The sequence below is a fragment of the Lipophrys pholis genome (assembly GCF_963383615.2).
Source record: "Lipophrys pholis genome assembly, chromosome: 7".
Classification (NCBI taxonomy): Eukaryota; Metazoa; Chordata; class Actinopteri; order Blenniiformes; family Blenniidae; genus Lipophrys; species Lipophrys pholis.
In genome coordinates this window covers 5412577-5436133 of record NC_137638.1, presented here as the reverse complement: position 1 = coordinate 5436133, position 23557 = coordinate 5412577, and the positions used below count along the sequence as shown (strand labels likewise).

Here is a 23557-nt window from a genome sequence, read left to right as displayed (position 1 = left end):
CAGTAACACCTGACATGAAGTTATACTGCATCATATCATCTCGTGTTCTGAGAGCTTTCTGAAGTTAAACACAGGTGATAGATGATCCTCACTGTGGAGCTCAGGATGGCACTGTGGTTTCAGCACACTGAGGGATTGTGGGAAGACGTTGGATTTCAGAGAAATGGGAAGGTGATGGAGGAAAGTGAAAGTGAACGCAGGCTGTGACGGATAAAAGGAGAGAGGCTGAGTGCTGCTTCACTCCATCAGGACTGCAGACAGCAGACAGACGAACAGAAGCAGCTTCCAGCCGCCTGCACACACCAACATGAAGTCCTCCGCCATCGTGGCCGCCGCCATCGCCATCTTCAGCTGCCTGCTGGTCCTCTGTGCTCAAGGTACAGCCGCTCTGCAACACTTGAACTTTGTTTTAACACTCCAAGAAGGAACTGATCCACACACTGCTGACAGCTCATCTCATGCTCATAATTAAACTAACACTACAAGAATACAAAGTGATCATTATTACCACAGTAACTTCACCAAGTAACTAGTTACATATTTTTTGCTGTAACTATTAGCAGAAACCTGGAACTGTAATGAAGAATATATTTTGTTTAGCCTGCACAGCATTGGTGATACTTTACATTTAAATATTTGTAAATGTGTGTGAATGCGTTCTAACCTCAGTGTGTGTTTCGGTGTGTGTTCTTCCTGCAGGACAACCAGCCGGCAGGTCCAGTACGTGTCTCTGTTTAAACGGTTACTCCAAACCACCCAGGGGGTTTCTGCAGGAGGAGTACAAGCTGGACGTGCACGAGCCGAGTGTCTTCTGTCCTCAAGTGGAGATCATGTGAGTCATAGAGGAGGTCGTGCTGCTTTGACTGACCCGTCACTGTGCTCTGTTCACTTAACACTCATCTGTCTCCTCCAACAGCCTCACCATCCCAGGGGGGAAGAAGAAGTGTTTGAACCCCAACTCCACCTTGCTTCAGCTCGCTCTCCAACAGCACAGGTGAGATGGAAACTTTATGTCACAATATGTAAACATGACGTTCGCAGTATGATGTTATATCAGAAAAACCTTTTCACCATTATAACACCATTATAACACAAAACTTCAAATATGATTCCATTAATTCATCTAATGTAATGTAATATCATGAGACTACTGTGTGTTTGGTTCCTGAGCGCCCTGGAATAAATTCACTAGTAATTCCTCCCCTTGTTCACCTTCAGATGTTTCTGATGATCAGTTTCCTGTGTGCAGCTTGTATTTGATCACTAACTGACTGTCTGTGGTTTCTCCAGACAGACGCAGCAGAGGAAACTGTAGCGTCCAGTCAGACTCAAACATGGAGTCCAGCCAGTGTGCACACCACGTCCAAACTGTGAAGTCCTCCTGCAGCTCACATGTACAGACCCAACCACTAACTTATACATTTCTACCTGTTGCTGTATATACGTATGATCCTTTTCCAAATAAAACCTTCCTGACTGAACTTTCTCCTCTGAGGGTTTGTTTTCACTTCCTGTACGTCAACATGAGACAAAGTCAGCCAGAGGAGGAACTACACTTTCATACAAAGAGAGGGCAGTTTCAAAAAGCACATCAGAATGTGTGGAACGTTCAGGAATAGTTTGCTATGAATTTTTTTTTTTTTTTTTTTGTGATTTGGCTAACTGTTCGGAAAAAAAAAATCTCAAATAAAACCTGCAGAAAACTTCTCGTACAAAGCGGAAGGGAGAGGCATCTCATGCACTCTTTCCCTGTAAATTTACAGTAAAGAGCTGGCAGCTAAATTTGCCAGCATTCCACTGTTATTCTACAGTAAACCTAAAATGTATTCTACTGTTATTTTACTATTTCTACTGTAATCCTCATTAACTGTTTATTAATGTAAAATGGATAGCAGAGAATATGGGGGTATAGTGTGATAACATTGCTGAAATCTAATCATTTAAAAAATGTCACACCTCAAAATAATGACTCCTGAAAATTGCGAGCATAAAAAATTACACTGACAACAGATGACTTTTTAAACGTCAGTTATTTATCAAGCACAATTCAGTATCAAACACCTTTAAATACCTGACAAATTTAAATCTGTAACATTCTTGACACGTACAAACCTAAACAGGATCTCATTTTGTAGGAGCTCATCCTGGTGTCCTGAGTTTAGTTTCCATTTTTCTTATACTCTAACAATATTTGTCAATCAATGTAACATTCAATTAAATCATCTGCTGCATTGAAAACATTCAGCGCTTAAGACATTTCAAGTTTTTTAAAATATAACTCATCTGAACAATTAACATTTTCAACAATCTGTGACTTGCTACGTTAAAACATGAACATCTGGCTTTACCCCGAGAGGTCCTGTGTGGAGATGTGCGGTGACTTTACATAAAACCCCCATTCAAAGTCGGTGAGTTTTTTTATGAGGGTGGCCACACAGGGATTCACAGCAACTGCCTTTTTTTGGACCAACTTCCCCGTCTTCTTGGAGATCATCTTCCCCTGGCTGGCCTTTGTTCCCCTCTCAGGATTGATACCAATGAAGCGCCTAATGCAGTAATGGGGAAAGAACGCATTAGTTGTGGTAAGTCCAAATAATTTAAACTTCACAAGGAACCTCGTCACATTCTTCAGATGTGCATTCATAACAATGATCATAATAATGATAATAATCTGTCCTATAAACGTGCGTATGGCATCATTTATTTTGACCAACTATTTTATTTTTAGTAAAACTGGAGCATGGATTCACCGGACCAGAGTTGCCATTATAACCGTATCTAAGTTCTTTGGTTGGAGACATTTGCATCCTTGAATATTGAAAACAGGATTAGGTTACACTTTCATCAGAATTAAGCAGATAGATTCTTTGAATTCTGATGTTCAAACTTAAAAAGGAAGGCATTCTTAAAAGAATTACAATTCTTTGCAGGTTTCAGGCTCCTCTCATGCTATAAGCGCCCTCTGCTGACCTTTCTGAGTAGTACACTAACACTGTATCCAGTCAAATACAATGAAATTGGCATTTAAAACACTCTTTTAGGCACATTGTGTAGTTTTAACTACATTAAAATTATTTTACTACCATAATCCCGTAATGAATTGTAGTATAGTCCCATTGACTTAATATCTTTAAGCACATTTTCAACCCTTTACAAAAGCACATTGTCAAACAGTGAAGCCCTCCTTGATGTCCATACATGTCTTTCTATCTCTGTATCCCACTCTCTTGTGATATGAAGTCCCTATTTAATTGAACTTTGTTAGAAGAATGGTAAATGCAAGAGCAAAATAAAAATGCTGCGTATATCTACTTGTGTATTATGTAATGTGTTTCCTTTATGGCACTTTGTCTGGAGTCCAATTCTAACTCTTTGATCCCTGTTTCTCTTTATATTTTTCTCAGACATGCTCAGTGTCTGTCTCTATTCCCTATTATAAAGACCCAACAACAGCAATCATGAAGTTGGTACAGGAACTAATAAACAGCAACTGACTTAAGGCGCAATTAAGAGTCAACAAACGACATTTAAGACGAACAGAGGATTTACCTTTGAACAAACTCCAGTGTCCTTGCAGCCTCTTCTTGGTATTGCAGGTTGAAGACATAATAGGTGGCAAACACTGCAGCAAGCCCGCTGGTGACGCTTGGTTGGACGCCTTCACAGATGACGTGGCCTTCAAGGCTGATCATCCACTGTCCAGTCGGGATCTCATCTCCGGCAACTGATGCAGACAACACACACAGTTAATGTCTAAGCCCTATCTAAACATCATGAATTTACTGGGATTGGCTACAATACTACTGCTTAAAATTCTAAGCAATATTTCTTTGTCCATTTCTACTGCATTTACATCGTGTCAGAGGCGTTAACATTGCGTTAAATGACTTTCCACAACCTGGCAAAAGCAAGATAGGTGAGACAACTACATCCATGAAAGAGCACAAATACGTGTTCCTCAACAAAATGTTTATGAGACAGATATGTAAAGACAAAAATCAGAAAGAAAGATAGAAAAAAATAACTTATGTTCTGTACTTCACGCCTCACTTCGGCGACACTTACCCCGTAGTATCAGTCGTGGACTTGTTGGGAGGGTCAGGGTACGCTCAACATCAGCTGCGGTTGCAGACATCTGTACAATGATATCCAAAATAATAATGAAGTCGTATACGGTGATAGCAGAGTACAGTTGTGAAAAAACAATGCTAAAAAAAACCAACTTACATCCACGAGGAGTATCAGTCCGTCGGTGCTCTCGTCAAAGTAGGCCATCAACAGCTGGATGATGCGAATAGTTAAGTCCCCATCTTCGCCCCGGCAGACAATGGTCTGTGCATCTTTGCTCTTTGTTTCTGTCTTTAAATATTTCTCAATTCCTTGACCACATTCTTTAATGGATAGTTCCAAGGCACGCAGCACACTGATGTCGGTAAGTAACTCAAAATGAGAGTAGACACCCCTTGGGGTAAAAAGGTAAGGCCACTGGATCCTTAAATCTTCAAGGGATTGTTCTGGGGTGTGATTGATTTGGTGACGCTGAAGACAGAATGTTGTTTTCATCAGGTCCATCACTTCTGCCCTTTCGCCAGCACCAATACCTTCCTGCCTGTAGATGTCCTCCAAATGTTGCCGCTTCTGCTCGAGTGTTTCACTGGTTTCTTCATGTGGTGGTTCCGGTTGAAATTGTGTGCATCCATAAGAATCACTTGGCTTTAGTACTTGTCCAGGCCGTCTTGATGATCTGTGTCGGCTCGTTGTTCCTGCACGATTAACGTTCTCAATTCGTGTTTTCACTTGAGTAAGGAGTGAAGTAAAACCACCTCCAATGATGATACCCTTCGGCGTCATATCTGCAAAACTACTGGGATATTGCTTAACGATGTTTCGGCAGATAATGAGACATGTACTGCGGGTGGGGTTTGCCTCATATTTCCTTATTTCATCGGAAAGAATTCGTATCATTTGACGTCGATGGTCAGGAGTAGGTCTCCTGCTGTTGGCAATGGCTGACCGTACTTCGCCTGGCATTTTGTCCCACGGAACTGCAAATGTTTCGTGCCATTTACTGGGTATGTTGGTTGACTGGCTTAGCCTGCTCAATGTAGAAGGTGATGATGCCCGTGAAGAGCTTAGCAAGCAGGACAGTGATGATGAAGAGGAACAAGGCAATGGACTGGAGGATGATGACAGACTCGTACATGTTGGGTCAGCTGGCAGGATTTTGAGATTGAGTGTAACTTTGGTAGTTTCTGAAACAAGCATGAAAATAAAATATAATATTTAATATTACTATCTTGACAATGTCCAATATGCATGGACATTGGTATCACAACCACAAGGCTCTGCACATTTGCATGACAATTCAATTTATTCTAATTTACATTTTTAAAGCGATAATAACAGAAATGCCTTTGGTCTTTTAGGAGGACTGTCAAATATATGGCCAGTCCAAATCACAATATAATTCTGTGGTCAGTTCATAACAAGTTCAGTGTAAAAAAATCTGGTTTGAAATACTGTTGCTCTAATTAGACAGAAAAAAAACCCTCAATATTGATAGGAATTACCCATTTTGAATGCCTCCAGAAGTTTTCTTTGTTGTATAACAGGCAACAGGTCTTTGAGGTCATCCTGCTCCACATACTTGAGGTCTTCTACTGATTCCACACCTGAGCTTTGAAGCACGTTGATAATCTGTTGTTGAGTATCCTCAGACAGGCTAGGCAAAGCCTTGAGGATAATGACCTTTAGTTCATCACAGATGGACCTAAAATGTGGGGACAGAATGGGGAAGAATTAGCAAAGACATGTCACAACCTGAATATTCCGACAGTCTTAACGTCCACAGATGGATGGGTGGCTCAAAGTTACCAATACGTTCCGGATAATGATTTAGGTAGTGATGCTTAGGCCTAAGTGGATGATCTCCAAAAGTCTGCATCCTGATGCACACATACTCATTTATCAGAATAAATCTGCTATTTGGCCTTTGGAAACGGTGGAAGCACAAATAAGCTCCACAATTTCTCTCAGCTGTAAGATCAGTTGCCATAACTGCCAACTCATGGGTTATCTGACATGAGGAATTCATTTATTTATTTAAAAGTCAAGGTCAATGTCAAACATACGCTCAAAATTAAGGATATGACTTTATTTAACATGCTCTAGATGCCACCACATATATTTTATAGCTCCAAAGGTAATGTAATCTTGAAGGCAAGGCTATGGGCTTTCAGGAAATGTGTAATATGCCGTAATATGTGTAATATTTGTATGCCTTATGATTAGGCATACAACTATTGAGTTCGCGTGTGCCTGGCATAGGCAAAGGCATTATTGCAGGTCATTGCACAAATGTTACAAGTTACCATATTTACATCAGGGCTTACAATGCCTTTAGTACCAAAATTAAGGAAGTTTAGTTTAGAATTGCCTTCTGTGCTTCTTAAGTTGTGCCCAATCCACAGCCAAAGCACACTATGCTATGCTATGCTATGCTATGCTATGCTATCTAACAGTGACTGGAACTATTGGCTTTCAGTCGTGGCTAACATAAAGCAGTGAATTTAACTTCAAGTTTTGTAAAAAAAAAAAGAAAGAAAAAAAACGTTAATAAAAGGTAATAATTACCTTGTCAGGTGCTCCACCTGAGAAGGTTGGATGATGGTGAGGTCAGCAGTGTGTGGAGTTGGAGTTGGACAGGAAATCGTCGTCACTTCTTCCTCTTGTATTTCTTCCATCGATGATGATTAAGATATCAAATGCATACTATCTTACACATGTATATCTTAGTTGGTGTAACGGCCCTTGGGTTTGAAAAAACAAGACGCTGGAGTCTCGACTGATGCTTCTCATTGCCCCTTTTTTTTCGCAGTTGAGCAAAGCTGAGCACCGTGAAAACTATAAGACAGTACAAAATACAAGTTATTTAATTAAATATTCTCATACAGTGCAAACAATTCATAAACATACTTTATTTAACCATTTCAATTGCGTAAAACCAGACACAAATAACTGTCAATCTTTAATATTGTACCATTCATTAAACCTTAATATTAAATAAATAAACGGAGTAAATAAAGTATGTTTATGAATTGTTTGCACTGTATGAGAATATTTAATTAAATAACTTGTATTTTGTCCTGTCTTATAGTTTTCACGGTGCTCAGCTTTGCTCAACTGCGAAATAAAAGGGGCAATGAGAAGCATCAGTCGAGACTCCAGCGTCTTGTTTTTTCAAACCCAAGGGCCGTTACAGTGAAAACTCATTCCGCGCACCAAGGGCGTTAGAAAAAAAAGGAATCTTTCATAGTGTAGGGGACTTGTCTTGGACTTGTAGATGCACCACTAATTGAAAGCGCCACGACTTGTAGATGCACCACTTTCACGAATCACGCTGCCTCTGAGCGCACTGCTCTTGTTTGACAGCTCGCTCTGGCGGCGCGATCTGAAGGCTCGCGCTGGCAGCTCCTCCCATTACTTTCCATACCAGGAAAAAATGCCGCTCGACACCCCCTTTATTCTGCCTGCACAGGTAAGAGTGCCGCTGGGTCCTAAACTTAAGCTACAGGTAACTGCAGGGATGAGTTGTCTCAAACACACAGAATTAATTGTCCAAATAACATCCAATATGAAACCAGTGCCCACGACTCCCAACAAGTGAGCCGAGGGTCAGTCACAGTTGGTTTGGATTTACTCTGAGCTAAACGAGGTGACGTACAGGGATTTTGCCCAGACAAGAGAGGGTCAGACTGTCACAGATAAGTTAACTGAAACCATAAAAATACTGAAATCTACTGTTAAATTGTTATTACTATCCAAAATGTGCCGTATTCTTACATCAATTAGGAGGCAACAAGTTAATGACGCGGCGTGACGCCACAACCCCCCATAAACAACCAACCACGAGTCGGCAGCAAACTGCCGTTAAACCCAAAAGACGTTTAATTCAGAATTCAAACAAACAGAAGAAAACGAACGGACATGGCTGAAAAAAGCGAGACTGACCTGTATAAGACACAGATCCGGTATCTAGAAGAAAACATAAAGCGGTAAGACTATTATTTGCTAAATTTATTAGATGTTTTGCTGGAGACGATAATACGTTTGGCTGTTTCACGAACAGTAATAGCATGTAGGAACAGATATCAATATTAAAAAAATATAGGGGGTAGGTGTGTGTGTGGGACACACACACACACACACACACACACACACACACACACACACACACACACACACACACACACACACACACACACACACACACACACACACACACACCACCACCACCACCACCGAAAAAAGGATTTTTGCCTATGCCGACACAGCCAGCGCAGCAGCTGCACATTATGTCCTAAAGTAAAAACACAAAACGAATCCAATGTAAGGCTACTATTATGCATCAGTACTTTATCAATACGAACTATCAACGTACGTGTGTCCCTGACTGCACACCACTGATAATTAGGATTGTGTGCCTGAGATTATACAGTCAAACCTTTAATAGTTCCTCAAAGTTGTCCTGGATTTGGGCCAGTATTCCAGGGAGAGGCCAACCCTTCCCAACAATCAACAGCATCTTTCCCCCAGCTTAAACTTTAACCTTCCAATCATGGTGACTGGTCAAGTAGTGTACATCTGTTCTCTGAAACAAACGTACAAGTGCAGCGAACACAGGTAGCTCACACTGCTGCTTCTGTGAAATGACTAACAACTTAACTGCAGCAACACAGTAGGTCTAAACTTGAAGTAAAACAACACCTGATGCTATACACAAAATCATCACTAGGGTTGAACAATTATCTGCCAGATGAGGGCAGCACAAGGCCTCTCTCACTGTATCGCATCTACCCAAACCCTGAGAATTCTTCTAAAGGAAATGAAATCGAATGGCTTCTTCTAAGGATAGAACTACAACATGGAGGGCAGTAGAGGCTCTCCGGGACAGACGTTGGGGAACCCTGGTCTAGATGTTAGTGGAGCTGTTGGTGAAGGTGTTGGTGGGGAGGTTGATGGAGGTGGTTAAGATGTTGTAGTTGTTGGTGGAGGTGTTAGTTGAGATATTAGTGGAGGTGTTGGTGGGTGTGTATCACTCCTGTTCTCTCCCGGTCCTGCAGATCTCAGCTGAGATATGAGGAGCTTAAGAAAGAGAAGCAGAAGCTGTCTTGTCGGAACGAGACGCTGGAGGAGGACAGGAAGGACATAGTAGAGTACCTGCTTCACTGCAAACGTGCTGAAGAGGCGGAGGAGCAGGAGCTGCTACGGCTGCTGGAGCAAGACCAGCTGGACAGAGAGGAGAAGGACGAGGCTATGAAACTGCAGCTGAGCAAGAAGAGGGAGGAGATTCAGGAAGGGGCGGCACAAATACACTCAAATGGTGAGAAACACCAACCATTTATTATACAGATTCCACGAGTAACAGTCACTCCTTTAAAAAAGTAGTGCATAAGAGGTATTAAACACCTGTCCCCAGGGGTATTTCATTAATTAAATTTAATTTTATTTAATTTTATTTAATTCAATTTAATTTAATTTAATTTTATTAAATTAAATTAAATTAAATTAAATTAAATTAAATTAAATTAAATTAAATTAAATTTTATTGATTAATTAGGTGTGAAGGAAATGGGAGGAGGATCACAGAGGAGCACACTGTCTGAAGCTCGCTTCACGGCTACATATAGAAAATCCCTATGACTCTGACTGGATGTAGAAGAAGCAGTGATGTGTTCCACAGCTCGCTCTGTCTTCGTTTCCTCCCACAGCGGAGAAGTTGGCACAGCAGAAGGACGAGATACTGCAGGTGAAGAAGCAGATAAAGGAGCAGCCGGAGTCGATGGAGGAGAAGCTGAAACTTGAGGCAGAAAGACACAACGCTGCGGTGGAGAGCCTAAAATTGGATATGGACTCGAAGATAAAGTAAAACAGGACACAAAGTCACACTGACCCTCACTCCCGATAATTCACTCCCGCCGTCCTTCTAACAGGAAGCATCAGGAGACCCTCGACACCAATAACAGGGAGATGGAGGCCAGAAAGCAGAGGGAGAGGTCTCAGGACAGGCAGGAGGCGGAGGAGATGCAGTCTGTGATTGAGCAGATGTCACACATCATGGTGGAGAGAGAGTCACTGAAGGACAGAAAGAACAAGCTTCAGAAAAAGATAGCCAAGGAGAGGACGTTTCAGGCTGAATTAAGTGGAAACATCTCCCAACTCAACATGGTACCAAGACTGAAATCTGCTCTGTCTGTCTGTCTGTCTGTCTGTCTGTCTGTCTGTCTGTCTGTCTGAGCATCAGCACCAGCAGCATGCGGTTCGGATGGCGAAAAATGAGCCACTATTGCTGTCAGACTACGATGACCACCCGCCGCGGCAGAGACGGCGCCTGCGTGTATTCAAAAGTTCCACTTTATTTCCAGGATCTCTACAAATATGGTTTTTTTTGTACCTGTACTGTATCAGTGACATGGACCTGGAATTTTGGGATTGGGGGGGGGAGAAGGATTTTCTCAAGTTCCTGCAATAATATGCTTTATGTTTAATCACCTGTTTATGTAAAAGTCTTGTTTAAGTCTGTTTCCAGTCCATTTGCTATAATAAAAAGAATTTGGGGAAACAAAAGAACAGAAAGATAAAAGAAAAAAATACAAACTTCCACTCTGGGAGCTCTGATCAGTTGCTTTGACCAACATTGTTGTGTAAATTGACTCCCAAAGCTCAATGAAAATGTTCCGTTTTCCCTTGATATTCTCGCCATGTAAAGACATTTAAACTCCTCCACCTGGGGAACGTTGCCTCCATTTCTCTATCATCCTGCTTATTTTCTTCCTTGGGGAGATAAACTTTATTTATATAGGCGTCTTGCTTCCGTCAGCTCAGTCACGTCTCCAACTGATATCTGACAAGCAGATTTTCAAATCGGCTGTTTGGTCATTAAAGAAGAAAAAGTCTGTGACCGTCATAAAAATCATCATAATTCTACTTTTCAGGAGTTGAAGCAGATGGCAATGAAGTGTGCGGCGCAGGAGTCAAAGCTTACGGACGGCAGGATGCATCTGCGGCGAGCGCTCGCCACTGAGGAAGCGCTCAGGTAGAAACCTCGAATTCTCAGATTCATATTCGGAGAAATTACGACATCAGTGATACGGAGCAGGCTACTGAAAATTAACACGTTTCAGTGAGTGTAGGGACATCAGCATCGGCTATTATTTAATGCTGATGCCAGCAGTGGGCTCAGTTATTAGGTAATGCTAAAAATATGAGCGTGTCAGTTTTTTTTAATCTGTGACTTGTAAAACAGGATTTGTGCAGCTGAAATTAAGAATTGGTGAATGTGTAAGTGTGGTTTTGTATTTGTAGAGAGAATACATTTTTACAGGTACACAACTACAAATTCCACTTTGACAAGTGTTCAAACCATTTTCACCAATAATCCCTCCATGTAATCCCTCCATACTGAACCCACTGAGACTTTAGTAACTGTAACTAAGCCGCAGATTCCATAACAATCAGTTACTAACTAATCAATGACTGGAGTATAGAGTTTGAGTAAATAGCTGCTTGCTACTCGTCGTTTTGGCCAAAGCGGCATCCCCCGTCCCTTCAGCAGTTCTTCAGTGTGTGTGTGTGTGATGTGTTTCCAGACAGCAGCAGGCCTCCCTGTCCGAGCAGCTTCACCAGGAAGCGTTCGAGTCGCAGCAGCTGGATGTGAAGCTGCAGAAAGAGAAGGACTCGATCAAAGAGCTGAAGAAAACCATGCAGAAGGCTGCTGATGTTCTCAGAGCCACCGTGAAGGTAAACACACGCGTCAAGGTTTCTCTGCTGTCATTTATACACATGTAGATCAGTGCCCAGGAACAGCCGTGTCACCCATCCAAGGTCTCATTAATACACAGTAATCAGCTGATCAGGTCACCCCAACTACCATTGCTGGAGGAGTTGACCCATACTAATGTAGGGGATGTTGGTTTCCCTCTTGGTTGTTGGCATCAGCTGCTTTGTTTAGTTTTTTTCAGTTTGTAGTCTGATTTCCACTGGAGGTTATATTCATTCATTTTCTTCCGCTTATCCGTTTCCGGGTCGCGGGGGTGACAATCTGAGCTGTCACCCAGATCACAATGCACCATTTAAGAACCTTCCTGCAGGTGGTGAGCCCACGGGAAGGTGGCGCCCGGCGTGGGACACGAACCCACTACCCTGAGATTGTGAGTCTCATGCTCTACCAACTGAGCTAGCCGGGGGACGGAGGTTATATTGTAGCTTTTAATTTGTAAGAATTGTATATAAATAAAATTTTCCTCCAATAAACAATTTTGTATAATATTTTTTTCTTTATGATAAATTTGTCTTCATATTTCTTGTCAAAAGCAATACATAAAAAGGCTTGATGGGTAAGAATAGCGCATCCCTCTGGTTAATTGACTAATTGTACCCCGAAAGCAGACATTTATATGTTGATAAGAAACTCACCTACTTCTTTGTGGGCGTGAATGTCATCAAAATAATACTGTAACTTTGTGGTCTTAACTGTTCGGGGTCGTTTACTGAGCTCCGCCGCGTCCATTGCAGGACTTCCAGAACCTGGAGGAAGCTCGGAGGAACCTGCAGACGCTGCTCCAGTTCCTGGAGGGGTCCCACCCCGGAGGGCCCGTGCCCACACCGGACGGCTCTGCAGAGGAGAGCAGCCAAGGGCAGAAACCGAACACCTCCAGCCCTGAAACCAGGTACCAGGAGATCAGGACGCCTCCAAAGCATCTCAGTGCCAAAGATGCTGGCCAGTGTGGCATCATTTAGACATTTAAATCCTCAAGATAACGCGCAGGTTCATCACCGCAATGAGCTCAACAAGCTGCTTCACTTATTCAAGTTTTAAAGAAAATGACTGGAATTTTTAGAGTCTGGATAAACGGTGCAGGGAGGCTAAATGCTAAGTGCTAACCTCCAGGGTACTGCAGTTCAAAAAAAAATGCCTCAAACTTCAGCAGACTTTAAAATCTGATTTAGTTGTGGGAAATGAAGATTAAATTCTTTGAGCACACACAATGTATTTCAGGGACAATGTTTGAAATACTGAACAATGAATTTAACTGAATTTCAACAGCTTGCTGAGCATTTTTGTAATTTCTGTTTTTTTAAACCAAAACTTTTAGTGGGAACTCCTGTCTATAATTGTCTGATGTGTTGTTCTGTTCTCATTTCCGCAATCTTCAATGCTTCTTTAAATGTGATGGGCGTTTCAGGAGACTCTGCAGTCAGGAGACTTCAGCGGCTCAGCGGGATTAATGTGACGTAAGCAGATTCCATCGAATCCCAGCGGACCTGCAGTCGACCGGGACGCTTCTATTTCTTTAAAATAAACGCTTGAGTGAGCTTGATCTGGTTTGGGTATTTTTTGTTTTTTTTAATCCACACTTACCGCCTTGCTTTTTTGTCACTCATACTAATTAAACAGGCGGCTAGGTTTCACTGCTAATTCTATTTATTTCATTAAAATTTCTTCACACGTCGATAAAGTATCAATCATTTGATATTAAACAAGCTGACAAAGCAAGATGAAAATTAAAAACAAATAAAGCACCAGGCAGTGATGGTTTTCCACTGGAATGGTACAAAGAAATTAGGACAAGAACTGACTCCAATACTCCAAACTACTTTTGGTTGGAAATTGAACTACAACCCCCTCCTGGAAAGAAGCAATAATTACAGTACTTAACAAATCGCAAAAAGACAAAGAAATATGCCAAAACTATAGACCAATATCTATTCTAAATATAGACTACAAGATATACACATTAATTATTTCAAATAGATTACAGAGAGCAACCTCAGAACTGATGGACGAAGACCAAACAGGGTTTGTTCGTCACAGAAAATACAACAGGAAACGAACATTACATGTCGCACACCAGATACATAAAACTAACTCACCAGCAGCTCTGATCATATATAGCTCTATATCGTAATGAACCTGTCAGACCCAGAGAACGACTCTCACGTCATCAATGCCAACCCTAGAATTATTCGGACAAAATACTCTGGCTATAAAATAAACATACATAAAAGTCTGTTGGAGTGCGGGCCAAACCAACATATCGAGGGATGTTGAATAAACTGGGGAGTCAATAATATACTTGGATATAAAAAAAAAGAAGCTAAAATTCTAGATAAACTCTACCAGGAAAACTATGACGAAATAGACAATAATATAAAGAAGGATATCCATAGGTGGTCCACATACCCAATGGAATTTAATGACAGGATAAGTGCAATAAAAATGAGTATCTTACCACATCTACTATACCTATTCCAGTCAATGCCCCTCACTGTAGTCTTATATCTAGATTCATATGGGAAGGAAAATGATTCCGGCGCGGTGCAGCGTTTACTGTCACGGAATGACATCATATACCTGCACCGTTCATAACCCCGCCTACATTTTAGGTGTACTCTCTGTGGTGGAACCACGCAACGGAGTTGGGTCTGGGTACGCTTTGCTGGGTACCGCACTGAGCAGTGGAAACAAGGCGTTAGAACGTTTTGAGTATTTTCCTTCAGTTATTATTCACTCTCCAATTATCATTCTTTCTTCATGCAGGATTGCCGGAGTTCTTTCCGTAACCTCTGTGGAGCACTTTAAAAATAAACAAACAATATAAACACCGGCTCGCTGCCTGCTTCCTCCAGCTCTCGGACAACCGTCACAGGCGCTACACACACTTCACACACCTCAGTCTGGAGACAGAGGATACACCGTTGCCACACCTACTCACACACACACACACACAGACACACACACACACACACACACACTCTGGCTGGGACACACCCCAAGTAGCCTGTCTGGTATGCGGTAGTGGTTTGTGCTTTCAGACGCTGTGTGAACACACAGTTTGACGGTTTTCTGTCCGAGCAGTGAGGAACTCCAGGTAAGATCCACCTCAACATGTCTGTAGTCCAACAGGAAGCCTCAGCCTCTTCTGTTTCTGTGTGCAGCTACCTCCTCAGCGACACTGTGAGGAGAGGGGTTAACACTGTTTCCTCTCAGCAGGAGGACCCTGGTTCAAGTCCGGACCCAGGACTTTCTCCCTCTCTCTTTAAATTATGCTTAGTTTGAATGCATTTGGATAAAATCCCTCAAGTTTTAGTTCACAAAAATGGCAAATGGATTTCACTTACATGGCACTTTTCTACTGCTTGAGCAGTCCTCAAAGCGATATTCATTCACATTCACCCATTCACGCACAGATTCCAATGGAGGCGGCTGCCATGGAAGGCGCTCAGTCCATCCATTCGGGAGCAGTTTGGGGTTTAGTGGCTTGCTCAAGGACACTTCGACATGTGGGCAGGGAGAAATGGGGAATTGAAACCTTCTGGTTACGAGAGGGCCACTCTACCAACAGAGTCCAACAAAAAAAGACTAAGCTCATTAATATTATATTGTGTCTGATGTTATTTGAAGTTCTTCTTGTTACTTGAAGAGCTAAAGAATATACAACTGTGATTCAAAATCCACTTTTACGTTTCAACAACAAAGTCACACAGACACAATCTTTTCATTGGCACCTTGTTCGTGAACTAACTCATTAAGTCGCTTTAAATCATATTTTTCTCTCGTGTGGCTTTATTGACATAAACACGTGCTCTGCAGTTGGAGTGACTCATACAATTATCTCGGTTGGAAATAAACCTAATGTACCTGAACATATCATCCAACACATATCTTTACAAAAAGGAGAAAATATGTGAATTATGATGGGCTCAAAAATAGAAACTAACCCTAACAACAAAGCGGACTGAAACTGAATTAAAACTGAGAAAAAAAATTTAAGAAAAAAAAAAAGTGATGATGAAATCAAGATGAAGGCCCAATTTACATGGTAATAAAAAAAACTTTCATGGCTTTTTGGGTGGGCGTTTACACGACAATGGTGGTCGGAGTCACTGAAAACAGTACTTTTGGAAAAGAGTTCCAAAAGTGGAACATTTGGAAAACTCGCTCCACCTCGGTCTTCATGGAAATGGGCAAAATGCCACTTTTCAAAAACGGTCTGTCTCCATCTCTGTTACAACAAGGGAAAACCCTTCTGTTTTAAAAACTCTCCAACTTGGTTTCCATGGAAACGGCGGAAAGCGCAACTTTTTGAAACTGCTTTGATTCCGTCTCTGTGGAAATGGGTCAACATGCAACTTTTTGAAAACACTCCAACTCTGTCTCAATGGAAACAGTGGAAAATGCAACTTCTTAAAAACTCTCCAACAAGGTCTCTGTGGAAATGGGTCAAAACACTTTTTGAAAATGCTCCAAGTTGGTCTCCATGAAAACAGAGGGGAAAATGCAACTTTTAAGAAATGATTTGTCTCCATCGCTAATAAAACTGGAGAAAACACAACTTTTTGAAAACTCTCCGACTCGGTGTCCATGGAAATGGCAGAAAGTGAAACTTTTTGAAAATCCCTCGTCTCCATCTCTGTGGAAACGGGTCATCATGCAACTTTTTAAAGTCGCTCCAACTCTATGGAGTCTCTATGGAAACAGCGTACAATGCAACTTTTTGAAAACTCTCAAAATTGGTCCCTGTGGAAACTGGTCAAAACTGAACTTTTTGAAAACGCTATGACTCTGTCTCGATGGAAACAGCAGAACCCACTCCATATTCTCCTGGGACTTGTTAGATTTATAGATAACAGTCCGGTTGTTGTGTAAATGGGAGCCTGAATACTGCAGCGAAAGTTACATCAGGTTCAAACTGCGAGGGTCTTTTACATTTATTTTTAAATCTTCTTGTATACAACAACGTAAAAGTTGGATTTGTTATGAACAGATAGCATGAAGACAGGAAGACATATAGAAAGAGAAGAAACAAGCTAATTTGTAGAATAATTGTTTTGCAGATGGCCCCAGAGAAGACGCCCCGCGGTCCCAGAACTGCCAGGCGGAGGCGCTGGTGGCAGCTGAGGCAGCGGTGGAGGATGTTGGGGGTGTTCGAGATCGACCAGGAGCACGAGTTCTTCTCCCTGACCTCGATGATTAAGGAGGGCATGCAGGCGTCCATCCAGGTGACGCTGGACGCTCCGCAGCAGGTGAGGACGCTTCTGACGTTGCAGCCTGGAATCCATGATCGCCTCGCAGACGCTGACAAACTCCCGCTGTTTCTGCAGGACACACTCACGGCTGAGCACTTCAAGGCAGAAGACACTCAAAGCCACGAGGTGAGATCTCACTTCCTGTCGTATTTAAGCGACAGGTGTAGTTCAGCTTGCTTCCTGGCTCTTAAACTTTGACAAAAGTTAACAAAGCCAGTGTTTTATGAGCTGCCTAAGAAGAAAACGATGGGGATTTGTGTAGTGTCGGAGCCGATCAGTTCAGTCTTAGTCTGGCTTGTTCCGTCGGAAACACAAGTCGACAAATCTCCACCAATGCGGCAACTCAATGACTTCTGTGCAAGGTGACGTCGACGGATTCTCCCTCTGCTACCTGTATCAGATCGTCTTATCCTTGTGTTCTCTGCTTCTCTGGATTCTCGTTTCTGGTTTTGGGTCTCCCACGATTCTTGACATTCGCCAGGTCAGCCACGTTCATCCTATTTTCCGCCTACCCTCCTGACTTCGTGAACTCCGTGACGATCTCTTGTATTGTGCAACACCTTGATCTTCGTAGGGTCTATTTGTTCCCTACCCATTCACCCCAGGTATCCTTTAGGGTTTTTCGCTGGCACCTCTGGTGGAAAGGATTTCGATGCTTACCAGTCTTGGCCGAGCGTTTCCACGTCTCGCAGGCGTAGACAGCTGCAGGAAGCCCAGTGCTCATGTGTCAGCACAGCCTGATATTTCAGCTTACAGCAGAGGAGGGATACGGCAAAGTCGGAGCAATCGGCATTAATTGCCACTCCTCAGTATCTCCACGTGCAAACCACAAGTAACTGTACTGATTCAGTTAACTTCATCGTGCCTTTAGTAAGTTCATAAGAGCTTTCCTTTCTTCTTTTCAGACTGGTAGGGTTTCAGAACACACCTTTGACATGTTTTGATGGTGTTCCTCCGTCTTCATCAGAAATGTCAAGAAGACAGAAGAACAACGTCGACACTTGTCAAAGTGATCCTGCTAACAGTCATCCTTTGTGGTTCTGGTTCAAATGTAGGTGCCATTTGATGAGGAAGAAGAGCAAAATATGTTCCTTTAATGTTCCGTGCGGCTCGTTTTCTGGGCGTTTCAGGGGTTCGTCATGCAGACGTTCGCAGCCCCAGTGTTTGCCAGAGTGAGGCGTTCACTGGACATCACAGAGGAGGAGTACATGAACTCGCTGTGCTCAGGAGGATGCTACCTGCAGTTCGTCAGCAACTCCAAGAGCAGGGCCGACTTCTTTGTCACGTGAGTGTGAGATGAGTTTCGCCTGTTTATCAGTACGGACATACTGAGACCACCGAACACCAAATCACTCTGAAGGTCAAAAACACACTCTGGATGGAAACCTGATGGAACTGCACAAGGCAACTGAAGTTTATTGAAGGCTTTCATTTTTTTATTCATTTTTTTATATATATTTTTAAAGTCCATTCACATCTGCTCAACATGGATGGAAGCTAATTTTCACAACAGTAATCAGTTAAACTTTTTATATCTGAATTTATTTAATCTGATTATGGTGCAATGTGATCTGGGTGACGGTGCTCAGACTGTCACCCCCGCGACCCGGAAACGGACAAGCGGAAGAAAATGAATGAATGATTATTTTGCAACTGCCTATTTAAAAAAAATTGCCCACAAGAATTTATTATTATTATTATTATTATTATTATTATTATTATTATTATTATTATTATTATTATTATTATTATTATTATTATTATTATTATTATTATTGAATATGTATGTATGGATGAAGAAATAAATAAATATTTCAAAATAATAAAGACATTTAAATAATCTTATTTTCAATATTAATAATAATAACAACATTAACAATAATATTTCAGTAAATTTCTTATGTATTTACATTCAATTAATTCATTATTTCCATAGTTATGTAGTCAATGTTCAATCTATAATGCTATTGAGCTTTAATTGTAATTTTGTTTTATGTATTATCTTTCTATTTTATTATTTTATTTGTGCATTTAAGCTAAAACAATCATTGGATTGTGTTAAATGTATAATGTATTTTATTTTTATTTTATAATTTTAACAAACAAATTTAGTCATCAGCTTTCATATTCATAATAGCTTTATTTATTTATTTATTTATTTATTTATTTATTTATTTATTTATTTATTGTTTGAAGAATTTGGGAAAACAAATGTGTTTTTCTTCAGGAATGATAAGAGGTTCTTCTTGAAGACGCAGAGTAAACGTGAGATCCGGTTCCTCTTGTCCAACCTGCAGAAGTACATGGAGCACCTGGAGAAGTATCCTCACTCCCTGATGGTCAGGTTCCTCGGTAAGATCGGACTATTCTGCTTTGTGTAATCGGCACGTGTTTTACGAGGGATTAAGAACCTTCACATTATCAGGTTCATTCGTTTCATGCTGGTCGGAGACACCGTAAGGAAATCAATGACATTATTTTTTTTTAAATGACACAAGATCCCCTCTCAAGCACAGATTCAATGCGTCAATTCAAAATCAAGACGGCAAAGATCTGCAGCGAAGAAACACCAGAGTGAGAATGAAGCATTTAATGGTTAAGTTCCTAGAAAGTCACTTTCTTGAAATTTAGGCTTTAAAAGCGTCATTGTATCACACCATGTATGAATGTTATGATAAGAAGATCCATCCATCAATCTATCTGTCTGGATTCATACATGTAGTCACATGATAGGAGTACTTGAAATTATGTTCATATTATATTATTTATTGAGAGGAAGTTGCTCTATAATTTGGATGTTAGATTAGTTAACTGTGTGATAAGAAGCTGCCAAGCATGGTAATGAGTATCATGTCTGTCTTCTTTGGTCTTTCCAGGTGTCCACAGGATTGTTATTCCCAATGAGATGAAGGTGAATGACCAATAGCAGTTTATCGTCTTCGCTGTAACCTCTGTACATAAAGATTATTGTCTTCATTGTACAAACAGATTATTGTCTTCACAGATTGTTGTCTTCTCTTTAACCCCCGTACACACAGCCCCTTGTCTTCTGTGTGTTTTGTCCTGTAGACCTACTTCATTGTGATGCAGAGTGTGTTCTTCCCCGACGAGCGGATTAACATCAGGTACTGCGTCCGCTCTCCTCCTGTCTGCTGGTGTGAAAGCTTCACCACGTGTGGGTTGTTTTCCCGCATAGGTACGACATGAAAGGCTGTGAGGTGGGCCGCTGGACGAACCCCGACACGGGCGGGAAGCAGATCATCAAAGTGCTGAAGGACAACAACTTTGAAGGGCAGAACATCGTGCTGGGTCAGTCATGACCTGAGCGCACCCAGAATGTACTGCTGATACACCACTGTTAGTGTTCAATATCTACCGACTACTTTACTGGACACCAATGGTACTTTATTGGACATTACCTGTACTTTACTGGACTCTCCCGATACTTTACGAGGCACAGTTGATATTTTCCTGAGACTTTACTGGATTCTGCTGATACATGATTTGACTTTATAGATACTCCACTGATATCCGGACTTGACTGAGTCCTGAGCCACAGGACGTAACAGCCTGATGTTGTATGTTGCAGGACGAGAGAAATCCTGGTTCACCAGTCAGGTGAAGGCCGACGCCGCCTTCTTGAGAGATCTCAATGTTCTGGATTACAGCCTCCTTCTGGCCCATCAGCCTCTGCACCGAGACGAGCAGGACGGCAAGCGTTCCTTGGCCAATCTCGTCATTCGCACCACAAAGTACGTTTTTTGATTAGATCGATAGTAATCTATGTGGTTTTCTGGCATTAATGACACTCCAAAGTTAAAGTAACACCAATAAAGATGGACCAGAAACTAAATGTGACCTTTTGACTGCAGATAGCATCCATGCTCAGTCCCCTCCCCTTTTCTTATCACCAATCAATGCAAAACACAGTGGTCAACATTGTATGTTTGCCAGTGATTGGCTGAGGGCAGATTGATTGACAGCTTCAACATAACAAATAGTCTACTTTACATTATCTAAGCCAGATAGCATTAGGCTGTTAGACTTGTTTTTTTTTGTCTTGATTGATTTATACGTTGAATTTAATGTTTCATGTTTCCACCCTGCACCTCTGACATTAACAAGCCAGATACAGCATGCTACTGCTATATAAGTGAGTGGAACCATAAATTTTGATGTGGATTATATTGTTATTTACTGGTCCAGTCAGTAAAGGCCCTGAGGCCATCAAGGTTCTCTAGAGTGGAGTAGGTCCGCCACCTGCTGGCCTGATGGGAGCTGTGCACATATACTAAACGTAAAGCACACGATCCTCTTATATTTGTCTAAAGATAAGTTTTAATTCAATCTCTTTATGTAGCTGATAAGTTCTTGCCATAATTTTTATCAGTTGTCAAATTGGGCCTGACAGCTGTGTACCAACCTGACTTCTGCACCAGTCAGTAAATCTGGTGAAAAAACCTTTTTTTAAGGTTAATTAAAGTCTTTATGAAAGTTCTTCTACTGTTTGTCTCTAGGTCTTTAGATTTCGACGACAGCCCGACAGAAGACCCCACCAGTGTCCCTTTACTCACAGAGAACCATGATACCACAGACGCAGGGGCAGCGGCTGACACCCCCACTGAGGGATTTGCCCTCCAGGAGCTGCAGGAGTTCCACGAGCATCATCGACGACTGCTGCCCAACTTCAAAAACGCCATCCACGTGATTGACGGCTCGGAGCGCCGCTACTTCGTGGGCATCATAGACATCTTCACGGTGTACGGGTGGAAGAAAAGACTGGAGAACCTGTGGAAACGCCTCCGCTTCCCGGGGAGGGCCTTCTCCACCGTCAGCCCAGACAAGTACTCCCACCGGTTCTGCCGGTGGATCGAGGAGCGCAGCCAGTGAGCGGTGCCCAGCCCACCCCTCTGAAATATCAACGTAATGAAGACAAGTCAGAAATACGAAATGATCTTTGAGGGAATAGGCATGAGCACTGCACCCAATATAAACAAATCCACTGTCAGTTTCAGGCCCCGTTTTACACAACAGCATTTTTAAAGGTGAATGGACGTCACTGACGTGGCAATTTTTTCAACTGCGTGAGCAGTTAACATCGTTAATCACATTCACACACACATTCACACACCAATGGAGGCTGCTGCCACGCAAGGCGCTGCCAATCAATTGGGAGCAATTTGGGGTTCAGTGTCTTGCTCAAGGTGACCAGGTGGAGATGGGAATCGACGGCGTTCTTCAAACGATGTCTGTTTACATGAACCGGCAGAAACGCTGAAAATGTCAAAGCCAGCATGTTTGGGCCACAAGTTGCCACTGTTGGTTGTTTTCCTAATGAAACTACACACACACACGCACGCACGCACGCAGAAAACAATACGCCATAAACATAAACAATGGGAGAACACGGACATTTGTACGGACAGACAAGTAAGTTGGATTATGATGGTGACTGTCAACAATAAAACTACCAAGTCCCAGGAGAATATGGACTGGGAGCCATGACACTGTAGGAAATAATATTATTGTCTATCTACTGAGCATGTGCAGAGGAACTATGTACTCTGGCCACAGTGCGCATGTGCAGTAACAACTTTTCAGAAAAGGTGCACCGTTGTCAAATAAATGGATCCTCAAAACGCCACAAAAGATTCTTTGTTTATTTTTACGGGGACTTAAAGTAAAAGTAAAGTATCTAAGTGTTATGATGCTGGTATCATTGGTTGTGTTTTGCATCTTGTCTCGTATTTTCATTTATTAGAAGTTTCTCTGGTTTTAGTTTCTAGTTTTTTGTCCATGTCTGATTTCATGTTGTCTTGCTGCCCCCTCCCCTCCTCATTAAGTTGTGGAGAATGTTAAAGCTGGGTTGAGTTCAAAGAAAATAAGTCACTCATGTAAACCATCATCCCAAAATGAAAAGAACCCCAGGATGCCTACAGTGGCTCGCTTCATCCCTCCACTGAGGGCAGTGTCTCGCCGTTTTAAGTCCCCAAGGGTGTTGACAACAACAACGACAGAGGCAGCTCACCACTTCAAGTCTTCATTGTTGAGGGGGACAGTTTTGGGGAGTATGTCATCATATTTACTTCTTCTACCGCCTTTTAAACATGTGAAGCCAGCACCATATATGAAAACTGGAGTGTGTGAGTTTGCTTTACTTATCTTGATGTTTTTCTTTATTTACTCTTTTCTTTTTTCAGTTTTTACATGTTGGGAATAAAATTTACCCTCTCTAAAAAATAGAATTTAGTGGTTGAAGAAGTTTACAAAGTCATTACTGCTCAAAGTTAATAGATATTAGGTCTGATAGAGCCTTGAATTTTGGCAGCCTGGATATAGTGCTGAAGAGAAATCTGGGATTGTTCTTGTTTTCTTCTATTAGAAAGGAATAGTAGGCAGAATTTGACCTTTTATTGCCAATTAAAATGTTTATTCGGTGTCCAACACAATGAAAAACACACATTGACCA

General features: G+C 41.8%; 2 protein-coding genes across 2 annotated transcripts; both read left to right on the top strand.

The window, feature by feature from the left end:
* The first annotated feature begins 245 nt into the window (after window positions 1-245).
* On the top strand, window positions 246-1480 carry LOC308111875 (C-X-C motif chemokine 10-like). The gene is made up of 4 exons (XM_080466968.1): window positions 246-377; window positions 700-832; window positions 917-994; window positions 1291-1480. Exons 1-4 carry the CDS (start codon window positions 308-310, stop codon window positions 1313-1315), a joined length of 306 nt encoding a protein of 101 aa, XP_080323094.1. The 5' UTR covers window positions 246-307; the 3' UTR covers window positions 1316-1480.
* A 13343-nt stretch (window positions 1481-14823) lies between these two features.
* Window positions 14824-23322, top strand: LOC308111860 (phosphatidylinositol 4-phosphate 5-kinase-like protein 1). Its single transcript, XM_080466946.1, has 10 exons — window positions 14824-14930; window positions 16897-17085; window positions 17164-17214; window positions 18219-18373; window positions 19316-19440; window positions 19965-19999; window positions 20158-20213; window positions 20285-20397; window positions 20678-20840; window positions 21606-23322. Exons 2-10 carry the CDS (start codon window positions 16897-16899, stop codon window positions 21976-21978), a joined length of 1260 nt encoding a protein of 419 aa, XP_080323072.1. The 5' UTR covers window positions 14824-14930; the 3' UTR covers window positions 21979-23322.
* Window positions 23323-23557: the final 235 nt, after the last annotated feature.